The sequence below is a fragment of the Notamacropus eugenii genome, chromosome 2, assembly GCF_028372415.1.
Source record: "Notamacropus eugenii isolate mMacEug1 chromosome 2, mMacEug1.pri_v2, whole genome shotgun sequence".
NCBI classification, from domain to species: domain Eukaryota; kingdom Metazoa; phylum Chordata; class Mammalia; order Diprotodontia; family Macropodidae; genus Notamacropus; species Notamacropus eugenii.
Window position 1 is genome coordinate 238,267,753 of NC_092873.1, and position 21,419 is coordinate 238,289,171.

General features: G+C 34.9%; 1 protein-coding gene across 15 annotated transcripts in view; it reads left to right on the forward strand.

Moving 5' to 3' along the window:
* Positions 1-21,419, forward strand: part of ADGB (androglobin) — a 199,920-nt gene that overhangs the window by 77,897 nt on the left and 100,604 nt on the right. For all 15 annotated transcript variants that reach the window (XM_072643645.1, XM_072643646.1, XM_072643647.1 and 12 more), the window contains 3 exons: positions 6,685-6,775; positions 17,243-17,378; positions 19,722-19,755. In XM_072643645.1, coding sequence (XP_072499746.1) covers positions 6,685-6,775; positions 17,243-17,378; positions 19,722-19,755 — 261 coding nt within the window. The remainder of the gene's footprint in view (positions 1-6,684; positions 6,776-17,242; positions 17,379-19,721; positions 19,756-21,419) is intronic.

Here is a 21,419-nt window from a genome sequence, read left to right on the forward strand (position 1 = left end):
TTTAGGAAATGATCATTTCTAATTTACTGATCTCCTGAGTGAAGGTTTCTTTATGATTTAGATTGGTAGGTTTGTAAAACAAACACAAATCCAAAGTAAATTCAAGGTTTTCCTTTCTTCTCACATTTTCAGTTTTTTTCCTATTTTCATTTTTTTTTTTACTTTTAAAATTTATTATTTATTTTTAACATTCTTCTATTTTTAAATTTTGAATTCCAAATTCTCTCCTTCCCTCCCACACCTTCCCATATCCATTTGAAAAAGCAAGCAATATGATATCAATTATACATGTGAAGTCATGCAAAACTTATTTCTATATTTAAAAAAAATTAAAAAAAATGAAGAAAGTTATCCCTTTTGTAGTTTGATTGGCCTAGTGTTAAATCTTTTAATTAACCTTGGTAATATTGTTATTTCTACTATATTAGCAAGGCCTAGCCCTGAGCCCTGAATATTATTCTACCTATCTAACTTGTTCTTTAATTCTTTTAAAAAATATTTTTAGAATTTAGTATTTATTTTTAACATTCTTTTCTTCTTAAATTTTGAATTCCAAATTCTCTACTGTCCACACCCCTTACTCCACTCATTGAGAAGGCAAACAATATGATATCAGTTATATATATGAAATCATGTAAAATATATTTCCATTTTAGTCCTATTTCAAAAAAAGCAAAAAAAATTAAGAAAGCAATATACTTCAGTTTGTACCCAGAGATCATAAGTTCTCCCTGGATGTGGATAGCATTTTTTCATCATGAACCATTTGGAATTTTCTTGGATTATTGTATTGATCAGAGTAGCTAAGTCTCTCATAGTTGAACATCACTGCAGCATTGCTGTTACTGTGTACAAAGATTTTTCTGGTTTTTCTCACTTCACTGTGCATCAATTCATATAGGTTCTTCCTTAAATCATTTCCCTTGTTATTTCTTGAAGAACCATAGTATTCCATTACAATCATATACCATAACTTGTTCAGCCATTCTCCAATTAGTGAGCATCCCCTTGATTTCCAGTTCTTTGTCACCACAAAAAAAGCTGCTATAAATATTTTTGTTCATATAGGTCCTTTTCATTTTTCTTTGATTTCTTTGTAATATAGACCTGATGGTAGTATTATTGCTAGGTCAAAGGTTACACACAGTTTTATAACTCTTTGGGCATAGTTCCAAATTATTCTCCAGAGTGGCTGGACCAGTTCACTATTCCACTAGCAGTTCATTAGTGTACCTTTTTCCCTGATCTCTTCCAGCATTTGTCATTTCTGGTAGTTGTTAAGGGGTGCCTCAGAGTTGTTTTAATTTGCCTTTCTCTAATCAATATGATTTAGGACATTTTTTCATATGACTATGAATAACTTTGAATAATTCTTCTGAAAACTGTTTATATCATTTGACTGTTTATCAATTGGGGAATAACTCTTATTTATATAAAGTCAGCACAGGTTTCATTGTATGTTTGAGAAGTGAGGCCTATGTCAGAGCAACTTGATGTAAAATTTTTTGATATTTCTTCATTATCTATGATACCTTTTAGCATAAAGTAGTTTCTCTGAGTATCTCTTAAGTAGATCCAGTTTTGCTTTTGCTTCGTCTCAGATTCATGATTGCCACCCCTGCCTTTTTATTTATTTTAGCTGAAGCAAATCAGATTCTGCTCCAGTCTTTTATTTTAACTGTGTGTGTGTCTTTTTCAAGTGTGTCTCTTGTAAACAATATATCCTTGGATTCTGGTTTCTAATCTATTCCGCTCTCTGCTTATGTTTTGTGGGTGAGTTCATCCCATTCATATAATTACTGAATTTCCCTCCATCCCATTTTTTTCTGGTTTTTATACCCTTTTTTATCCTGTCCCTCATTAAAAGTCTATTGTGCTTCTAAGCACTGCCTCCCTTTATTTTCCCTCCCTTTTATCATCATCTCCTCTTTCTCTTAACCTCTTCCCCTCATCTTTCCCTATTGGGTAAATACAACTAAGTGTGTGTGTGTGTGTGTGTGTGTGTGTGTGTGTGTGTGTGTGTGTGTGTGTGTGTGTTCTACCCTCTTTGAATCAATTCTGATGTGAGTGAGGTTCAAGCATTGCCTGCCACTTCCTCCATTTCCCCTCCATTGTAAAAGCTCTTCTTGTACCTCTTTTATATGAGAAAATAATTTCTCCATTCTACCTCTCTCTTCCCCCTTCTCCCAGTGCATTCCTCTTTCTTACCCTTCATTTTTTTTGGAGATCATTCCAACATAGTCAACTCACACCCACACTATTTATCTATGTAAACTCCTTTTAAGTGCTGTAATAATGATAAAGTTCATATGAATTACAATCATTTTCCCACTTAGGAATGTAAACAGTTTAATCTATTGAGTCCTTTATGATTTTTCTTTTATTGTTTACCTTTTTTATACTTCTCTGGATTCTTGTTTTTGAATGTTAAATTTTTTCTTTAGCTCTGGTCTTTTCATTAGGAATGTTTAAAAGTCCTTTCCTTTTCTATATATCTATTTCCCCCAACAAAGGAGTACACTCATTTTTTCTGGGTAGGTTATTCTTGGTTGCAATCCTAACTCCTTTGCCTTCTGAAATATCACTCCAAGCCCTCCGCTCCATTCAAGTGGGAGCTGCTAGATCTTACATGATCCTGACCATGGTTCCATGATACTTGAATTGTTTTTTTTGGGGTTTTTTTGTGGCTGCTTGAAGTATTTTCTCTTTGACTTGAGAGGTGTGGAATCTGGCTATAATATTCCTGGGAGTTTTCATTTTGGGATCTTTTTCAGTAGGTGGTCTAATTTCAATTTCTATTTTACTCTTTGGATATTAGCACAGTTTTTCTTGATAATTTCTGGAAATATGATGTCTAATCTCTTTCTTTGATCATGGCTTTCAGGTTGTCTAATGATTCTTAAATTATGTCTCCTCAATCTATTTTCCCCAAATATTTTTCTGATGAGATATTTCACATTTTATTCTATTTTTCATTCTTTTGACTTTGTTTTATTGTTTCTTCATGTCTCACGGAGTCAAATTCTAATTTTTAAGGAATGTTTTTCTTCAGTGAGCTTTTGTACTTCTTTTTCTATTTTGCCAGTTTTGCTTTGTAAGGACTTCTTTTTTTTCAGTGGATTTTTGTGCCTCTTTTACCATTAGGTCAATTCTGTTTTTCAAGGTGTTATTTTCCTCAGTATTTTTGGTGCCCCTTATATTAATTTTATTAATTTTCTCTTTATAATTTTCTCATATCACTCTCATTTCTTTTCCCAATTTTTCCTCAACCACTCTTATGTCTTTCTCTAACTCTTTCAGGAATCATTGTGAAGATGAGTTTGGCTCCAATTACTATTTTTTTGAGGCTTTTTTTTTTTGGTAACTTTACACATTGTTGTCTTTTTCTGAGCTTACGTCTTGGTCTTCCCTGCCACCCTAGTAGCTTTTTTTGTCAAATTTTTTTTTTGTTGTTGTTCTTTTTTTTTTTTTTTTTTTTTAGTGTCTTTCTTGACTTTGAACTTTATATTAAAGTTGAACTTTGCTCACCTTGAGGTGGGGAGGCACAGTCCCAAACTTCAGGTTGTTTTGTGCAGCTGTTTTCATAGATATTTGGGAGAGGTATAATCACTGCTCTTCCCATTTGTGTTCTGGACTTTACTCAGAAAGGGCCCTTGGTCCCTTGAAGCCATAAGCATTAGCACTTGTCTTTGCTTTGAAAGTGTAACCAGTGCCTTTGCTCCCTCCTGACTAACTGTCAGCTCTTCTCTCTATCCTGGAACTGCTACTCAGAACTGCATATGGTCAGTAGAGTTGCCAAACAGTACCAACTGTACCCAATGCCAGGAAAGGGTCCCTTGTCATCTCTTCCTAACCAATTGTCCAATGCTTTTACCATCTCTTGGCTGAGAACTTCTGAAGCTGCTGCTGTTGTTGCTACTGCTGCCACATGTGTGGGCTCTACCACACTGTCACAGATTTTTCCCATCAATCTCTTAAATTTTGTTAGGTCAGAAAAATGCCCCACTTGGACCTTTTGTTGGCTCTGCTTTTCCAAAATTTGATTTGAGGCATTATTTTAAAATTGTTGAGAGGGATACGTTGTAAGATTTCAGCTCTGTGGCTGCCCCTAATCTACCCGATGATTCCCTCATTTTCATATTTTTCAAGAAAAGATATCATTTTAGATCTAAAATATGTTCAGAGTTAAAACATTTTAATTGTGCCTCTATGAATAAGCTAAATAAAATTATTTATAAATATGTGATATATTGTAATGTCAATATAACTATTTCAGTAGAGTTGCAAAATTGTCATATGCTCCTATTCAATTAATATAGCTATTACTCTAACATGTTTTTCATCATTTAAATGAAAGGCTAGCATGGACATTCTTGAAAGTAATTTTGAGGAACATAATAATGACTGAACTTATTAGTACCTTGAACTTCCATCAGAACAGAGCTTCTGATGAGTGGAAACATGTGTGTTTATGTTTTATTAATGTAGTAGATAGTTGAATGAAATTGATGGCTTTAGTGAAGCAAAAATGTAGGAGCAAGATTTTTCCAGTTATGATTTTTGTTATAATCAATAGAAATATTTATTGTATCCATCTATTTCCTCTCATATTTTTAATACCCACTGACCATTCATTTACTTTTTCTTCACCACTTCTTGGGACATGTCCTTTTTCCTGAATAGTAAATCTGAATGAAATATTTACGCTTTTTCATCTTCACCTCATTCTTGAACCTTTTACAGTCTAACTTCTGTGCCTAATACTCAGCTGAAACTACTCTCTCAGAGGTCACCATTAACTCCCCTTATCATCACGTCCAGAGTTCTATTCTCAGTCCTTGCTGTCCTTGACCTCCCTCCAGCTTTTGACATTGTTTACCTCTTAGCTGTAACACTCTTCTCTTGGCTTTTAAGATGTTATATTTTCTTAGTTCTCCTCCTGCTTATAACTTGAAAAAATATGGTGCTAACAATAATAAATAGGTACAAATATTTCAGTATCTGAGAAGAGCAAAAATACTATCGCATATGAAATGATTAGCTTCCATTATATGTACTTCATTTTTAATGTGTTATATTTAAGGAGATTGAAAAGTAAAGGTCTGTTTTTATGACCCTTTATGAATTTGTTTTTTCCTGTTTGTTTTAAAATGTTTTGTTGGTACTACTTTTTTTTTTGGCTTTGTACTTCTTTCTTTTTTAAAACAATCTCTCCTTCACTATCTCCTAGCTCACCCTTCCCCCTATTAGAAGCTGTTGCTTGCAACAAGAAACAATAAATATAGGTAAACATAACAAGTGAACACATTGTTCATGCATGTCTGAAAATGTATGTCTTATTCTTCCCCTCTAGTCCATCACCTCTCTGCCAGTTAGTCAGTCAACAAGCATTTATTAGGTTCTTACTATGTGCTAGGCACTCTGTTAAGTGCTAATGAGACAAAGAAAAAGCAATTTCAGTCTCTGCCCTCACTCTAATGAGGAAGAGAGCACATAGACAAATAAGCACATACAAAATAGATACAGAGATCAAGATGACCTTAGAGGGAGAGTCAGCAGGTGGGGATACAGGATTTTGTCTCCTGAAAAAGATAGCATTTGACCTGAACCTTGAAAGAGCTAATGTATTTTAAGAGGCAAAGGTGAGGAAAGAAAGCATTCTAGAAATGGGGGACTGTCAGTGCCAAGGCACAAAAATGGGAAATGGAATGTCATGCATGAGGATCAGGAAGCAGGCTAATGTAGCTGGACAATAGAAAACTTATAAACCCCTCAATCAATTGGTCTAGGGTACTTCTCATGGAATTCTGGCTCTTTTTTCTTATATAGGCCATGTGCTCCGGTCCCTTTCTAAAGAATATACATGGTCTCTGGTTGCAGTAATAAGGGACTGATAAAAGAAAAGCAAAACAAATTTTAAGAGGTCTAAATCCCAATTGTCACCAAATGCTATGTAATTCTGAATGATACATTGTTCTTTAGTTAATGAAGGTGTCCAAATCAAGATCCATGAATGTTTCTGTGATCAGTGGTAGATTACAACCCAGATGCCAACAGAATTCTGTAGGCAACTAGCTGGCACAGTGCATAGAGCACTGGACACAGAGTCAGGAAGACACTTAATTCAAATCCAGCCTCAGGCATTTATTAGCTGTAAGACTGGGTAAGTCATTCAACCTCTGTTTGTCTCAATTGTCTTAACTGTAAAATGGGACTAATAATAGTACTTACCTCAAAGGGTGGCTTTGAGGAACAAATAAGGTAAAATTTGTAAAGTGCTTAACATGTAGGACACCCCCCCCACATACACACTTTCACTTATGTGTGTTTATATCTATAGATATATATGTGTATGTGTGTATATGTATGTATGCATATACACACACATGCACACACACTTATTCCCTTTCATCTCACCTCCCTTTTTCCATTTTCTTCTTTATTTGCCTACCTTTGGAATAAAAATATATTTTTAAAAAAGGTGAAGAGAATCCTGTGACTAAGACTGTAAGAACATAGCTATAATCAAGTAGGTAACTACAGCATGCATTTATCATTTTCCATGACCATTTCACTTTATCATCTAGAAACTTTTGCCACTATGATGCATCTTGTTTTCTACTTAGTATTCAATAGGCAATTGATAAATACTTATTGAACTAATCAATTAATCACTCTTTCCAGACCCAATAATAAAGAAACCGGAACAGTTTCTTGAGATTTGTAGCACATTTTTGAACTACAGAATGAATCCAATTCGAATTCCAGTAGAAACGTAAGTACATCATATTATTTCCTAACAAATGGACATTTAGCAAGAACATTATTTTGTGCCTCATTTCAGAAGAAAGATTCCAATATTTCAGGAGGGAAAGGAATATAATGATTAGTGGTCATGTGCATTGCGTTGTTTTGAGTTCTGAGTTTAGATTTGTGAAAAAAATGGTCCTTGCTTATTACTATTAATTCTGTTAAAATCCTTAAGTAGTTTTCAGTCTTTATTATGTGCCTGATCAGTACTTTGCTTGGTACTATGTTGATTACAAAGAGGTATATAATATGATTCCTGTCCTTAAGGAGCTCATAATCTTTCTGGGAGGGAGGGCAGTGATGTAAAGAAAGTAAACTAACATTATTTGAAGCAGTTTAGGGACAATATAAGATGCATCAAAATGAAACATAATAAAAATGGAAATAAAATCGAGTCAAAATGTATTATACAGTTGGCTCTGTAGTTAGTCAGGAACGGGTCATATTTCCATATTTTCCCCAACTCTGAGTCTGTTGTGTCCCTGGCTCCTCTCACTCATTCACTCACATGTGCATTCTGGTGTCTTCAAATCACCTCTCATATATTCCCATATCTTTCTACTTACATAGCCACCACCTTTGTGAAGTCTTTCATCACTTCATGCTATACTGAATCTTGTGAGAAGCCATTTAGTAATCATTTTCATAGAGATCAAAATTAAAACGTGGGAGCTGATGGGATAACAAAATGTGAGAGTATCAAGAGAAAAGAGAGAGGAGAGAAAAAAAATAAGAGGGCTCAGAAGAGAAGCTTTTAAGATAGCTTCAGTTAATATTTGTATGTGAAGTCAATGAAGATCCGCACTGTAAAAGATATAGACCAAGGATGTGTAGCATCATGAAAACCTAGAGAGGAGAGAATATTCAGGAGGTGATCAACAAATTCTTCACAGAACTCAAGAAAGATGAGGACTAATACAAAGCCACTAGACTATATAAGTTAAAAGACCATTAGTAACTTTGGAAAGAGAAATTTCATTTGAATGATAACAGAATTGATACTGGAGAAGGGTTGAGGAGAAAATAAGTGGGGAGGAATTGAAGATACCTTGTAGAGATGACTTTTTCAAGAAGTTTAACTGATAACATGATCAAGAGGACGTTTTTAAAAAGGGTAAAGGAGACATAGCCATATTAATAGTTGTAAGTGAAGGAACCAGTAGGTAGGGGGAGACTGAAGATTATAGAGAGGGGATAAAGATCATGGGAGAAATCTAAAGAAGTCAGGACAATATGGAGTCAAAAGTGCATGGTCCACTTTTTCATTAGAGACAAGTGAAGGAAATGGTGGAGGAAGATGTTTAAAGTATGTAAGTTAAGAAAGGGAAAAAAGCAGAGCTCTCTCAGTGAATGGCTTCCATTTATTTTTTTGTGAAGTATGAGGTGAGGTACTCAGATGAATGGGAGTAGGAGAGGATACTGTCAGAGTCTTGAGGAAAAGTGAGAAGGTTTGAAACAGTTGCTGTGGATAGTGGAATAGAGAATAGACTGGGGATAAGTGGGAGGATTCATTTGCTGAGGATTCACTTGAGATTAGATAGCATAAATTTCTAGTGGACTCAAACAGCACATGACTTTTTTCAGTTCTCTTCTTTAACACATTAATAGGAGCAAAGAGGTAGATGTTGGGACTAATCCAAAATTACTGTTTGGTGAGGTATGATCAGTGAAAAGAAAAGAGGGAAAAGGATATCAGAGTAAACAGTAGTGTAGAATTGAGCTGGTTCACCATGGGGTGAAGATTAATAAGGGAGAGAGATATAGTAGTTTCAAGGATGATGCCCTGGAAAAGAACTCAAAGACTGGAGGTCACAAGGGGTCATAAGACATAGGGAAGGATGGATTGTAGATTCTGAAGACATTAGTCCTGTTTGGCTAGAATATAGAGTTTGTGGAAGGGAGACCCATTAAGGCTAGTTGTCTGATGTCAAGTTATGGAGAACTTTGAATGCCTGAGAAAGGAGTTTTAACTTTTTGTAGTCGGTAAGGTACCACTGAAGATTTTTGCATAGAGCCATGACATGACTACATCAATTTTCATAAGAAGTAACATGCTGCCAGAAGAGATTAAAGGAGAGAGAAAAAGTGGAGTAAGGAAGATGATTATTTCCATAACCCAAACATGTAGTAAATATGTTTCTTTCTATATTGTAATGAGGTCAGGGAAAACAGAGTGGGGAGGAAAGATTTGAAAGATGTTGCAGAGGTCAAATTGACAGACTTTTAAAATTGATTGAATAGAGGGGAGGAGTAGAAAGACGCACATACGCTACCTCTGAACCCACTGCCCATAAAATATCTGTAAAAAAAGAACCACAGGCAAATTCTGGAGCAGCAGAAGCCACAGAACAATGGAGCGGAGGAGATTTCTGCTCCAGAGAGCCTGAAAACCTCTCGCAAAAGGTCCCTCGCGCCTGGACCCGGAGCAGAGCCCAATCCTGCTTTGGCGGTGCGGAAAGGAATGGATCTGAGCAGGCTTCAGGGAGGGAATCTCCAGGAGCCACGCGGGTCCCCCCACCCACAGGTGACAAGGGTCAGAGAGAGGGTCTCTTTGGCAGGTCGAGAGGGGTGTGGGGTGCCCCCATAACTCAGGCCCCCTCGGGAGGCAGCAGCAGAGGCGGGAGCAGACCAGGGCTCCCCAAGCAGGCAGGAGCCTGGATCCATTGTTGAAGGTTTCTGCATAAAGCCCCTGAGGGAACTGAGCCCCGTGAGGTGCCCCTGCCCCAACCTGAGCACCTGAACTTAATCTCACACTGAATAGCAGCCCTGCCCCCACCCAAAGCCCTGAGGCTGGGAAGCAGCATTTGAATCTCAGACCCCAAGCCCTGGTTGGGCAGATCTGGAGGCGAGGTGGGGGTGGAGAGGACACTCAGAAGTCAAGTCACTGGCTGGGAAAATGCCCAGGAAAGGGGAAAAAAAATAAGACTATAGAAGGTTACTTTCTTGGTGAACAGGCATTTCCTCCCTTCCTTTCTGATGAGGAAGAACAATGCTTACCATCAGGGAAAGACACAGAAGTCAAGGCTTCTGTATCCCAGCCCACTCAATGGTCTCAGGCCATGGAAGAGCTCAAAAAGGATTTTGAAAATCAAGTTAGAGAGGTGAAGGAAAAACTGAGAAGAGAAATGAGTGACATGCAAGCAAAGCATGAAAAACAAGTAAACACCCTGCTAAAAGAGACCCAAAAAAATGCTGAAGAAAATAACGCTTTGAAAAATAGGCTAACTCAGTTGGCAAAAGAGGTTCAAAAAGCCAATGAGGAGAAGAATGCTTTCAAAAGCAGAATTAGCCAAATGGAAAAGGAGATTCAAAAGCTCACTGAAGAAAACAGTTCTTTCAAAATTAGAATGGAACAGATGGAGGCTAATGACTTTATGAGAAACTAAAATTGATTGAATATAAAAGAAAAGAAGAGAGGGAAAAACCAGAAATAATGCCAAGGTTATAAACATCGAGTGAGTAATGTTACTCCAGGTAAGAATGAAGTCAGAAGGAGATACAAGTTTGAAGAAAAATATAAATGCAGGCTTAGATACTTTGAGTTTGAGGTATCAATTAATAATGAATCAATAACATCCTACAGGTATTTGAAAATTCCAGTCTGAAACTGAGAATAATCGGTATTGGTGATTGAGATTTGAGACCAATGGGCAGTTTAAATTATGAAAATGAATGAAATTGCTAAGTGAGAGAATGTGGAGAGAGGCATTCCTCTTAAAGAATCCTCTTTTTTTCATTGAATTATTTGATTTTAGTTTTCAACATTCACTTCCATATATCTTAGATTTTTTTCTACTTCTCCCCTTTATTCCCCCCTCCCTCTCCACTCCTTGCCTGAGATAGTATACAATCTTATATAGGTTCTACATGTACATTCCTATCAAATGCATCTTGCATAGAAGAATTAAAATGAATGGGAGAAACCATAAAACAAAACAAAACATAATACAAAAGAAAATGGTTTGCTTTAATCTGTAATCCAGTTCCATAGTTCTTTCTCTGGATATGGAAGGCATTTTGCCTCAGGGCCATTGGAAATTTTTTAAGTCCATGCATTTCAATGAAGTACTAAATTTACCAGAAAAATTCCTCACACAATGTGGTTGTTGCTATGTACAAAGTTCTCCTGGTTATGCTTCTTTCACTCAGAATCAGTTCATATGTCTTTCCAGGCTTCTCTGAAGTCTTCCTGTTCATCATTTCTCAGAGTACAATAGTCTTCCATTGCATTCATGTACCACAACTTGTTCAGCCATTCAGCAATTGATGGGCATCCCCTTGATTTCCATTTTTTGGCCACCACAAAGAGAGCTGCTATAAATATTTTTGTACATGTGGGACCCTTTCCCATTTCTATAATGTCTTTGGGATAGAGTCTCAGAAGCAACATTGTTGGGTCAAAGGGTATACACATTTTTGTAGCCCTGTGGTCATAGTTCCAAATAGCTTTCCAGAATGTTTGGATCAGCTCACAGCTCTAACAACAATGAATTAGTGTTCCAACTCTCCCACATCTTCTCCAACATTTATCATCTTCCTGTTTTGTCATGTTAGCCAGTCTGATAGGTGTGATGTGATACCTCAGAGTTGTTTTGATTTACATCTGTCTAATCAATAGTGATTTAGAGCATTTTTTCATATGATTATAGATAGCTTTAATTTCTTCCTCTAAAAATTCCTGTTCATATCTTTTGACCAATTATCATTTTGGGAATGACTTGTATTCTTGTATGTTTGACTCAGTTCTGTATATATTTTAGAAATGAGGCCTTTATCACAGACACTAGTTGCAAAAATTCTTTCCCAGTTTTTTGCTTCCCTCCTAATGTTGGTTGCATTGGGTTTGTTTGTGCAAAAACTTTTCAATTAAATGTAATTAAAAATATCCATTCTGCACTTCATAATGTTCTCTATATCTTTCTTGGTCATAAATTTCTCCATTCTCCATAAATCTGACAAATACACTCTTCCTTACTCCCCTAATTTGTTTATAGTATCAATCTTTATACCTGGATTATGTATCCATTTGGACTTCATTCTTATGTATGGTGTCAAGAATCAGTCTATACTGAGTTTCTGCCACATTGTTATCCAGTTTTTCCAGCAATTTTTGTAAAACAGTAAGGTCTTATCCCAGAAGCTGGGGTCCTTGGGTTTATCAGACAGTAGATTGCTTTATAAGAATCCTCTTATAAAGCAAATTAAAAGAGTATGGGATCATTTATCTGTCAGATTATGGATAAAGGAAGAATTTAGGACCAAAGAAGATATAGAGAGCATTTTAAAATGTAAAATAGATAATTACAATCGTATAAAATTAAACAAGTTTTTGCATATTCTCACAAATAAAGTCAGATCTAAGTAACTGGAAAAACATCACTTACTCATGGGTAGGCCAAACTAATATAATAAAAATGGCAATTCTGCCTAACTTCATTTACTTATTCAGTGCCATACCAATCACAGTACCAAAAAATTATTTTCTAGAGCTAGAAAAAATAAATCAGAATTCCTCTTGAAGAACAAAAGGTCCAGAATATCAAGGGAATTAAGGAAAAGAAATGCTAGGGAAGGTGCCCTAACCCTACTAGATCTCAAATTGTATTATAATGCTGCAATCATCAAAACCACTTGGTACTGGTTAAGAAATAGAGAGGGGTAGATAGTGAAGTAGGTTAGGTTAGTTATTCAAGACTCAAATAAATGAATATAGCTGTCTATTATTTGATAAGCCCAAGGATCACAGCTTCTAGGATAAGAACTCACTATTGGACAAAAACTGCTGGGGAAACTGGATAATAGCGTGGTGGAAACTGCACATAGACCAATATCTGACATTGTCCACAGGAATGAAGTCCAAATTAATAGATGATCTAGGTATAAAGGTTGTTACTATAAACAAATTAGGGGAGCAAGCAATAGTGTATTTGTCAGATTTATGGAGAATGGAGACATTTATGACCAAGCAAGAGATAGAGAACATTGTGAAGTGCAGAATGGATAATTTTGGTTACATTTAATTGAAAAGTTTTTGCACAAACAAACCCAGTGCAGCCAAGATTAGGAGAGAAGCAGAAAACTGGGAAAGAATTTTTGCAACTAGTGTCTGTGATAAAGGCCTCATTTCTATAATATATTTAGAGAATTGAGTCTAATGTACAAGAATACAAGTCATTCCCCAGGTGATAAATGGTCAAAGCATATGAACAGGCAGTTTTCAGAGGAAGAAATTAAAACTCTCTGTAGTCATATGAAAAAATGCTCTAAATCACTACTAAATAGAGAGATGTAAATCAAAACAACTCTCAGGAACAACATCACACCTATTAGATTGGCTAACATGACATAACAGGAAGATGATAAGTATTGGAGAAAATGTGTAAGAGTTGGAACACTAATTCATCGTTGGTGGAGCTGTGAGCTGATCCAGCCATTCTGGTGTGTAATTTAGAACTGTGCCCAAAAGGCTGCAAAAACGTGCATACCCTTTGACTCAGCTGTATCTCTTCTATAGTTGTATTCCAAAAAGATCATAAAAATGGGAAAAAGTCCCACATATACAAAAATATTTATAGCAGCTGTGTTTGTGGTGGTCAAGAACTGGAAATCAAGAGGATGTCCATCAACTGGGCAATGGCTGAACAAGTTGTGGTATATGAATGTAATGGAATACTATTGTGCTATGATGAACAGGTAAGACTTCAGAAAAACCTGGGAAAAGTTATATGAATTGATGGTGAATGAAATGAGCAGAACCAGGAAAACATTATAAATAGTAACATCCACAGTGTGCGAGGATAATTTCTGATAGACTTAGCCCTTCACATCAATGCAAGGACGTAAAACATTCCCAAATGACTCTTGAGGCAAAATGCCATCTACATCCAGAGAAAGAAGTATGGAATCAGAACACAGAATGAAGCAGACTATTTTCTCTAGTATTATGTTTTGTTTTGTTTTGTTTTTTCTCATGGTTTTTTCCATTCATTTTAATTCTTTTGTGCAACATGATTAATGTGAAAGTGTATGTGAAAGTGTAATAAGAATGTATGTATAGAGCCCATGTAATATTGCATGCCATTTCGAGAAGGGAGTAGAAAGGGAGTGGTAGAAAATTTAAGACTTACGGAAGTGATTGTTGAAACCTGAAAACAAATAATTAAAAAAAAGTTTTGCTTAAACAAAACCAATGTAACCAAAATTATGAGGAAAGGAGAAAACAAGGAAAAATATTTTGGAAAAGGTATATCTGACAAAGGCCTTATCTATCAAATATGTAGAGAATTGAGTCAAATTTATAAAAATACAAATCATTTCCCATTGATAAATGGTCAAAGATATGAACAAGCAATTTTCAGAGGAAGAAATCAAAACAATCTAGAGTCATGAAAAAATGCTCTATATCACTATTGATCAGAGAAATGGAAATTAAAACAACTCTGAAATATCATCTCACACCTATCAGAGTGGCTAATATGACAGGAAAAGATAACGTTGGTTGTTGGAGGGAATGTGAGAAAATTATGACACTATTATACTGTTGGTGGAGTTGTGAACTGATCCAGCCATTCTGGAGAACAATTTGAAACTATGCCCAAGGGGCTATCAAACTGCGTACCCTTTGATCCACTGCTAAGTTTATATCCCAATGATGTCCAAAAAAATGGAAAAGGACCTATTTGTTCAAAAATATAGCAGCTCTTTTTGTGATACCTAAGAATCAAAAAATCAAAGGGACACCCATCAATTGGGGAATGGCTAAATAAGCTGTGGTATAACATTGTAATGAAATATTAATGTGCTATAAGAAATGACAAGCAGGATGGTTTCAAAAAAACCAGAGAAGACTTAAACAAACTGATGCACAGTAAAGTGAACTGAACCAAGAGAATGTTTATACAGTACACAGTAATATTGTTAAATGAAGGATTGTGAATGACAGCTCTTAACAATATAATGATCGAAGACAATCCCAGAGAACTAAAGATAAAGTATAGTTTCTATCACCTCCAGAAGAACTGATATTGACTGAATATAGACTGAAGCATGCTTTCTTTCATTTTTTCCTTTTATTCAAATCTTCTTGTACAAAATGATGAATATGGAAATGTTTTAGATAATATCACATATATAACATATCTGATTGCTTATCATCTAAGGGAGTCAGGAAAGGTGGGAACTGAATTTGGAAATCAAAAATTTAAATAAAAATGTTAAAAATTAAAAGAAAGAATACTCTTATAGGATAACCCAGAAGTGAATGTTGAGTCATTGGATGAATGAATGAAAAAAAATTATTTGCACGTACTATGTACCAAGCACTATGCTAAGCATTGGAGACTCAAATACAAAATAAAGGTAATTCCTACTATAGAGAAGCTTACATTTGAATGGAGAGACAACAAATGTATAGAAGTGGTGGTCAGAGAAGGGCCAAGTCAGAAGGGTAGTTAAAGGACTCATAGGGTAGGGCACTGATGCTATTTTTTGATAAAGTAGTTAAGTTCATAATGAAAAATAAAATTTAATTGAAAAACCCCCAACAGTGGTAGTATTATTTTTATTACTATTCCTAGAGCAAGAGTTAGAAAGTAAAGCATCGGGGAAGATAGACATAGTAGCAAAATATAATGAGGTGGGTAGAGCCAATAAGATGTGGTGAAATCCAACTAATCAGCACTTCCTCACATTGGAAGCTGGAGATCTCATTGAGACAGTGCAAGACAGGAAAACTGGAATGACAGGGCAGGAAAATTGTGAGGTGAAATGTTTTGTGGCCAGCAAGATGTAAGGAGCTCATACCATTAACCATAGCTGTTGAGAAGTATTTGTAGACAAGTTCAGGCCAGAAAGAGCTAATAGCAGAAAGTGTCAATGGTGTCAAAAGCTACAGAGAAATTAAAGAGCTGGAAAAGAGAACAAGGACAGCTCTCAACACAATGTGTAGCATTTATTATATAAGCTTTCTTGAAATGGAGATTTATTGCTATATATTTTGGATCCTCTTATATGTTTTTCTGTGCATGTGACATGCTTATTTTCCTCTTTTCTTATTTTGTATTTAAACTTCAATATTTAAGTTTACAGTGTGCTTCTTTTTCTTTTCTTATTGTGTGTTTAAATTTTAGTAATAAAAAGAAAATCAAGGAACTTGAGAACTAAAAAAAATCCATTGCACTTAATGATAAGGAGGACTTGAAGAAACTTATTTTCTACAGTGATGAGGGTAAAAGCACAGTTTCAAGGGGCTTAGGAAAGAACAGATCATAAGCCAGTGGAAGTAACTTAAGTATGTCTTCCCCTCTAGTTACCTTGATTTTATTCTTTATATTTTGTATATAAAGTATTGAGAATACACATGCATGTACACACACACATTTAAAATGTACATACATATGTGCACACACACATATATACATATTAACTGATCAAATATGGTTCCTTGAGGGCAGGAAGTGTTTCATTTTTATTTTTGTATCCCCAGAACCTATCACAGTCCCTGATACATAGTAAGTGCTTATTGATTGATGACATGACAGACAGAAAGGTCAAGCAAAGACATTTTTAAGTGTGGGGAGAAATAAGTTTACATATGGGTGGATGGTTGAATTTGAGTCTAGATCTTTCTGACTGGGAGGTTAGCCCTCTATCTACCACATCACGACAACCTCTCTATCCTTAAAAAAAGTAATAATTGTTCTACACCCTACTAAAAAGACACAATTAATGAAAAATTAATTGGAGTTTCTCACCATATAGAGATGGAATTCGACAGTGTCTAAGACAATTACCTGATTGTGACAGACTAGCTGGCTGGCTCAGAGGCAGCGCTTGATTTTCTGGAGAATGATGTCCTCAAAAGTGTGTGTATGTTTCCCTCTAGTGGCAGTTTTGTAGAAGTTCAAAGACTATTAACTGCTGTCAAGTAAAAGAAATTTCTTTTTTTTCCTCCTAATGGAAGGGAACCGTAAATTGGGGAGACCCAGATGCATGAAATTAAATTTTTATATTTGCTTTAAGTTTCCTAAAATATTTATACTGTATTATATTGTATAAATGGGGCATGCATAAATATTTCTTTTTCATAGAGTTATAATTACCATCTTTGTACTCACTGTTAAGGGGAACAGAGATGGAGATGTTTTTAGACCTACATTTTCGCTATTGCATTTCAGAAAGTATTACCCAATACTGATATAGAGGTATATAAAATAAATGTTACCTAGAAATTACTAGGCAAATAAGATTATCTAGAATTTGAATGGATTATAGATATATTAACAGCATATTAATAGATATGACCATCTTTTAATACTGGAAACTATACAATATACAGTTATTGCTTATTTATATACAACCACAGCTTTTTTCTACTAATTCACTTTGAATGACTATATTTTATATGAATCATTATTTTATTTTTGTTCACCAGGCATTATGTGCAATCTGTGGTTAAGAAGGGGGTGCCTTTTATTGGCTTACCTTCTCTTATTGAAGCTGATGAAAGTCAGAGTATTCAAGATATGAGCCAAGCTACAGGAACTTTGACTTTACAAAATGTGTCTCAGGTAATTATTTATCCATAAAGGGTTATTTTATAAAGAGAGGGGATATTTTCTTAGGTTAAGGGTTTTATTTAAACCTTTTGAGGGACTACATTTTCTATTTGTTTTGCTAGTTTGCGTATAAATTTATCTGTATATCCTACATTCTGTGAATATCATGTCCAATTTGGAAATCTGATTGGATAAAAGGCATTATGTTGTTGATTTATAAAGACTTACATCAATTTATCAAGTTAATAATAAAGAAAATTTTGAGAAATAAAATTCTTTCATCAAGTAAAATGTTATAGCCAAATAGCTTTGTGCCTTTTTATTCTTAAGGTGAAGTATCAAAGCTTCATTTAAATCAATTTTAAAATAGATAAAATGGAGACAAGTTACTGAACCTTTAGCAATTTAGACTTATAGAACTTTAGATTTCAAAGGGACCATGTGGTCCAACTCTTCTTTTATAAATGAAGAAAATGAGTCCCAAAGAAGTGATCCAGCCCTGTGTCTGACTTTACAGTTGGTGTTTCTTCAGATAGCTCTGTGTTCTATTTTGATCACATAGTATTCGAAAATAGAAATAACTTCCATAGTAAATTATTTCATATAACAAAAATCTTGATAAAGGGACTAATAATAACTTACATTTATATAATCTTTTAAGATTTATAAAGTAATTTCTTCACAATAACCTTGAGAGACTAGTCTCTAAATATAATTTATAGAGCTATAAATGAGGAAACTTATAAAGAAGGTTAAGCAATAAGCCCAGGGTTACATGGTTTCGAAGGTATCAGAGTATTGACTCAAATCTAGATCTGTTCATGACTCCGATGTTTGAAGGCTTGAGCCTTGATAATTAAACTTCAAGAGCCAGGAAAACAAAATATAAAATTATTGTCAAAATATGAATGGAGAGAACAATAGCTCAAAATAACTTAATGCTGTGAAATATGACAAACTTGACCCTAAAGAGATGATATGAGGAAGCACTACTCTCTTTTGCACCAGTTGGGAACTATGGAAATGGAACATTACATCTGATGTGGGGCTTGGTTGATATGTTGATTAATTTTACTGAAATTTAAAAATAGTTGGTATAAAAATTAAAGTAAATATTAAAATTTAAGCAATTAAAATATGATTTCCTTTTAAATTTATATTTACTGTTATTTATTTAATAATAGCTGTTATTGATATAGCATTTATGACTTGCAAAACACTTTAAAAATCTTTTTTTCATTTGATTTGCACAGAAATCCTGGGACTTATATTCTGTTATCCTCAATTGTAAAATGAGGAAACTGAGGCAAACAGAAATTAAGTGAGTTGCCCAGGGTTACACAGCTAGTAAGTGTCTAAGGCTGAAATTGAATTCAGGTCTTCCTGACTCCTAAGTTCAGCACTCTCTCCATCCACTGTGTGGCACCAAACTGTCATTGCTGTCATTTCTCAATCATATCTTCTACAGAATAGAATTCTCTCTTGCAGCAGAAAAATATAGTTGAGAAATACAAACTTTAACCAATGATTAATAAGCTATAGCCATTGGTTAGATTTGTATTCTGTATCCATAGTCTACCTCCTCTTTATGGAGAAGGAGAAGAAGAAGGTATTTTTTTTATCAAAAATCCTTTGGAGTTAAAATTGGTCATTATATTAAACCACGTTTTGATGTCTTTTAATGTTGTCTTTCTTTACGTTATTTTGGTCATCGTGTTATTTTTAGCTTTTTTTCAACTTTTTTTGCATCAGCTTATATAAATAGCTCCACATTTTTTTCTGAATTTCTCATATTCTTCATTTTTATGGTATAGTAATATTCTATTATATTCATGTACCCCAATTTTTTTCAGTCATTTCCCAACCAATAGGCTTTGTAGGATTTTTTTTGGAATGTGGGAACTCTTACCCTCTCTGCCAAACACTAAATACATCTAGTTGCTTTTTATTTTAAAATGTATTTATTATGGGGTTGAGGAATTTGATTAAATTCATTTAAAAAAAACAATAACCTGCTTTTATAATCAGAAAACCTGAGATTAAACCCTCTGCTGCTTTGGCTGATGTCCTCAACAAATTACTATAAACCTCAGTTTTCTCACCTGTAATATAGGGTTAGTATCTCCACTACCTAGTTTTTGTGAAGAAGGCACCTTGTAAAATCCTTTAAAAAGGTGAGCTATAATTGGGTCCTTCTATGTTAATAGTACTTGTTGAAATCTGCTCCTTTTGCATTTAGTTCCCTATTAAGAAGCCCAATGCTGTTATAACTATTTGAAACCCTTTGATGTTTTGGATACAACAAATAACATTTATAAATTTTGTTTACTTGGTGTGTGTTTTCCTAACCAACAGATGAATCTTGGTGTTGCCAATGGAACTTCTAAAGGTAAATGAATAAAGTGTTCATTAACTTTATTGAAAAAAAAGTAAAAGAATACTGTGACTGGTTGATGAGGTCTACTAATTACAGAGTTTAAAATAGGGGATTAGCCACCTAAAATGTTTGCTGCAAGGTTTACTTGGTGCTTTATTGTGTAAAGATATGACTTTTATTCCCTTTCTTCTCCCTCCCACCATATAAAACTTTTTGCTTTAAGAAAACATTAACAATGTAGTGGTATCTTTTCACTAAGTATTTAAAAAGCAGAGGCCATTTTATTAGAGGGCATTTTTTCACAAGGTAGACAACTTCTCTTCCCCCTGTAGAATTTACCATGGATGGCGCAATCTGCTCACTACTGGTAATTATAGAGTTCAATAGGGCTTGAGGGGAAGACTCTCTTGGGGAAAACAATGTTTACCTGGACAGAGTAAAATGAAGTTCGATCTGAATAAATCTAAAGATATTCAGAGTGTGAAATGCAGAGGCCTGAGGTAGGAGGCAGGAAATGAAGTGTTTTTAGCAGTTTTCCAAAGCTGGGGAAGTTAGTGGGGAATGTCAGGGAGAGTAGTACTATAGAAAACGAGGGCCATTGCAGCTTCCTTGGAAATATTTTATGGCATTTTATGGAATTTATTTTGTGACCTGCTGGCTATATCCTCTTCTTTTTTCCTCTGTTGCCTTCTAAGTTAGCTCCATGTGGGACAGGACAAATTTACCTTTCTTTCACTGAGGACAGTTACCTTCCTTTACAGTAATGTTGGCCGCTGGCATCCCCTGAAAATAGTTAAATTCTGAGACAGTCAGTCAGTCAGGGAGCAGGGTTTTTTTTTTTTTTTCCAAGTGTACTGTCAGAGCCCAGGGTCAGTAAAGAGAACCACACCAAAAAAAATGAGAATGGAACTAAGTTGTGGAGGAAAAGAGAACGATAATCTCTTATAGTAATGGTAAACTTTTGGGGCTCCAACAAAGGAGTTTCAGAGAAATATAGCGAAGTTGGATTCTTGCAGGGGTAGTAAGATAAATTTGTAAACTGTCAGATTTGTCAATGATGAAGGAAATCTCTGTAAGAATACAAAAGCTGATTTGGCATTTCTGAGGAATCAGTTATCAATAGTTCAGCATGCTGGGGATATAGTAAAGATGAAGCAGAAATAACTACAATACCCATGTGACATTGACAAATCACTTAAACTCTCTGAGCTTCAGTTCCTTCAGCTAAAACATGAGGAAAATTCACTTAGACCATCTACCTTAAGGGTTATTATGAGGAAAGCATTTTGTGAAGTTCCATAAAAGGGTGAGTTATTGTTTTTTGTTACTCTCTGTGTTAATAGTATCATGAAAATGTTTCATTAGTTTTTCAAGGTCCCATGCAAGTGAATTTTCCAAATACCAGAAGTTTATTCCTCTAAGTGTTCCAAGTAGTTTTATTTAAATAATTTATGCAAATTTACCTTAAATCTATTAAGTATTACTCTGCCTTCTCAAACAGAAGACCATGAAACCACTTTAACTTTTTTTATTATTGACCAGCATAATTATGAATATCAGTTATTGCTCTGTGCTACTAAAACGCATTGATACCCTCAGAGGACATTTGCTTCCCATATTTGCCATCTTCCAAATTATCTTCATTGCCCCATCTTCCTCCTCTTATCTTTAAAATA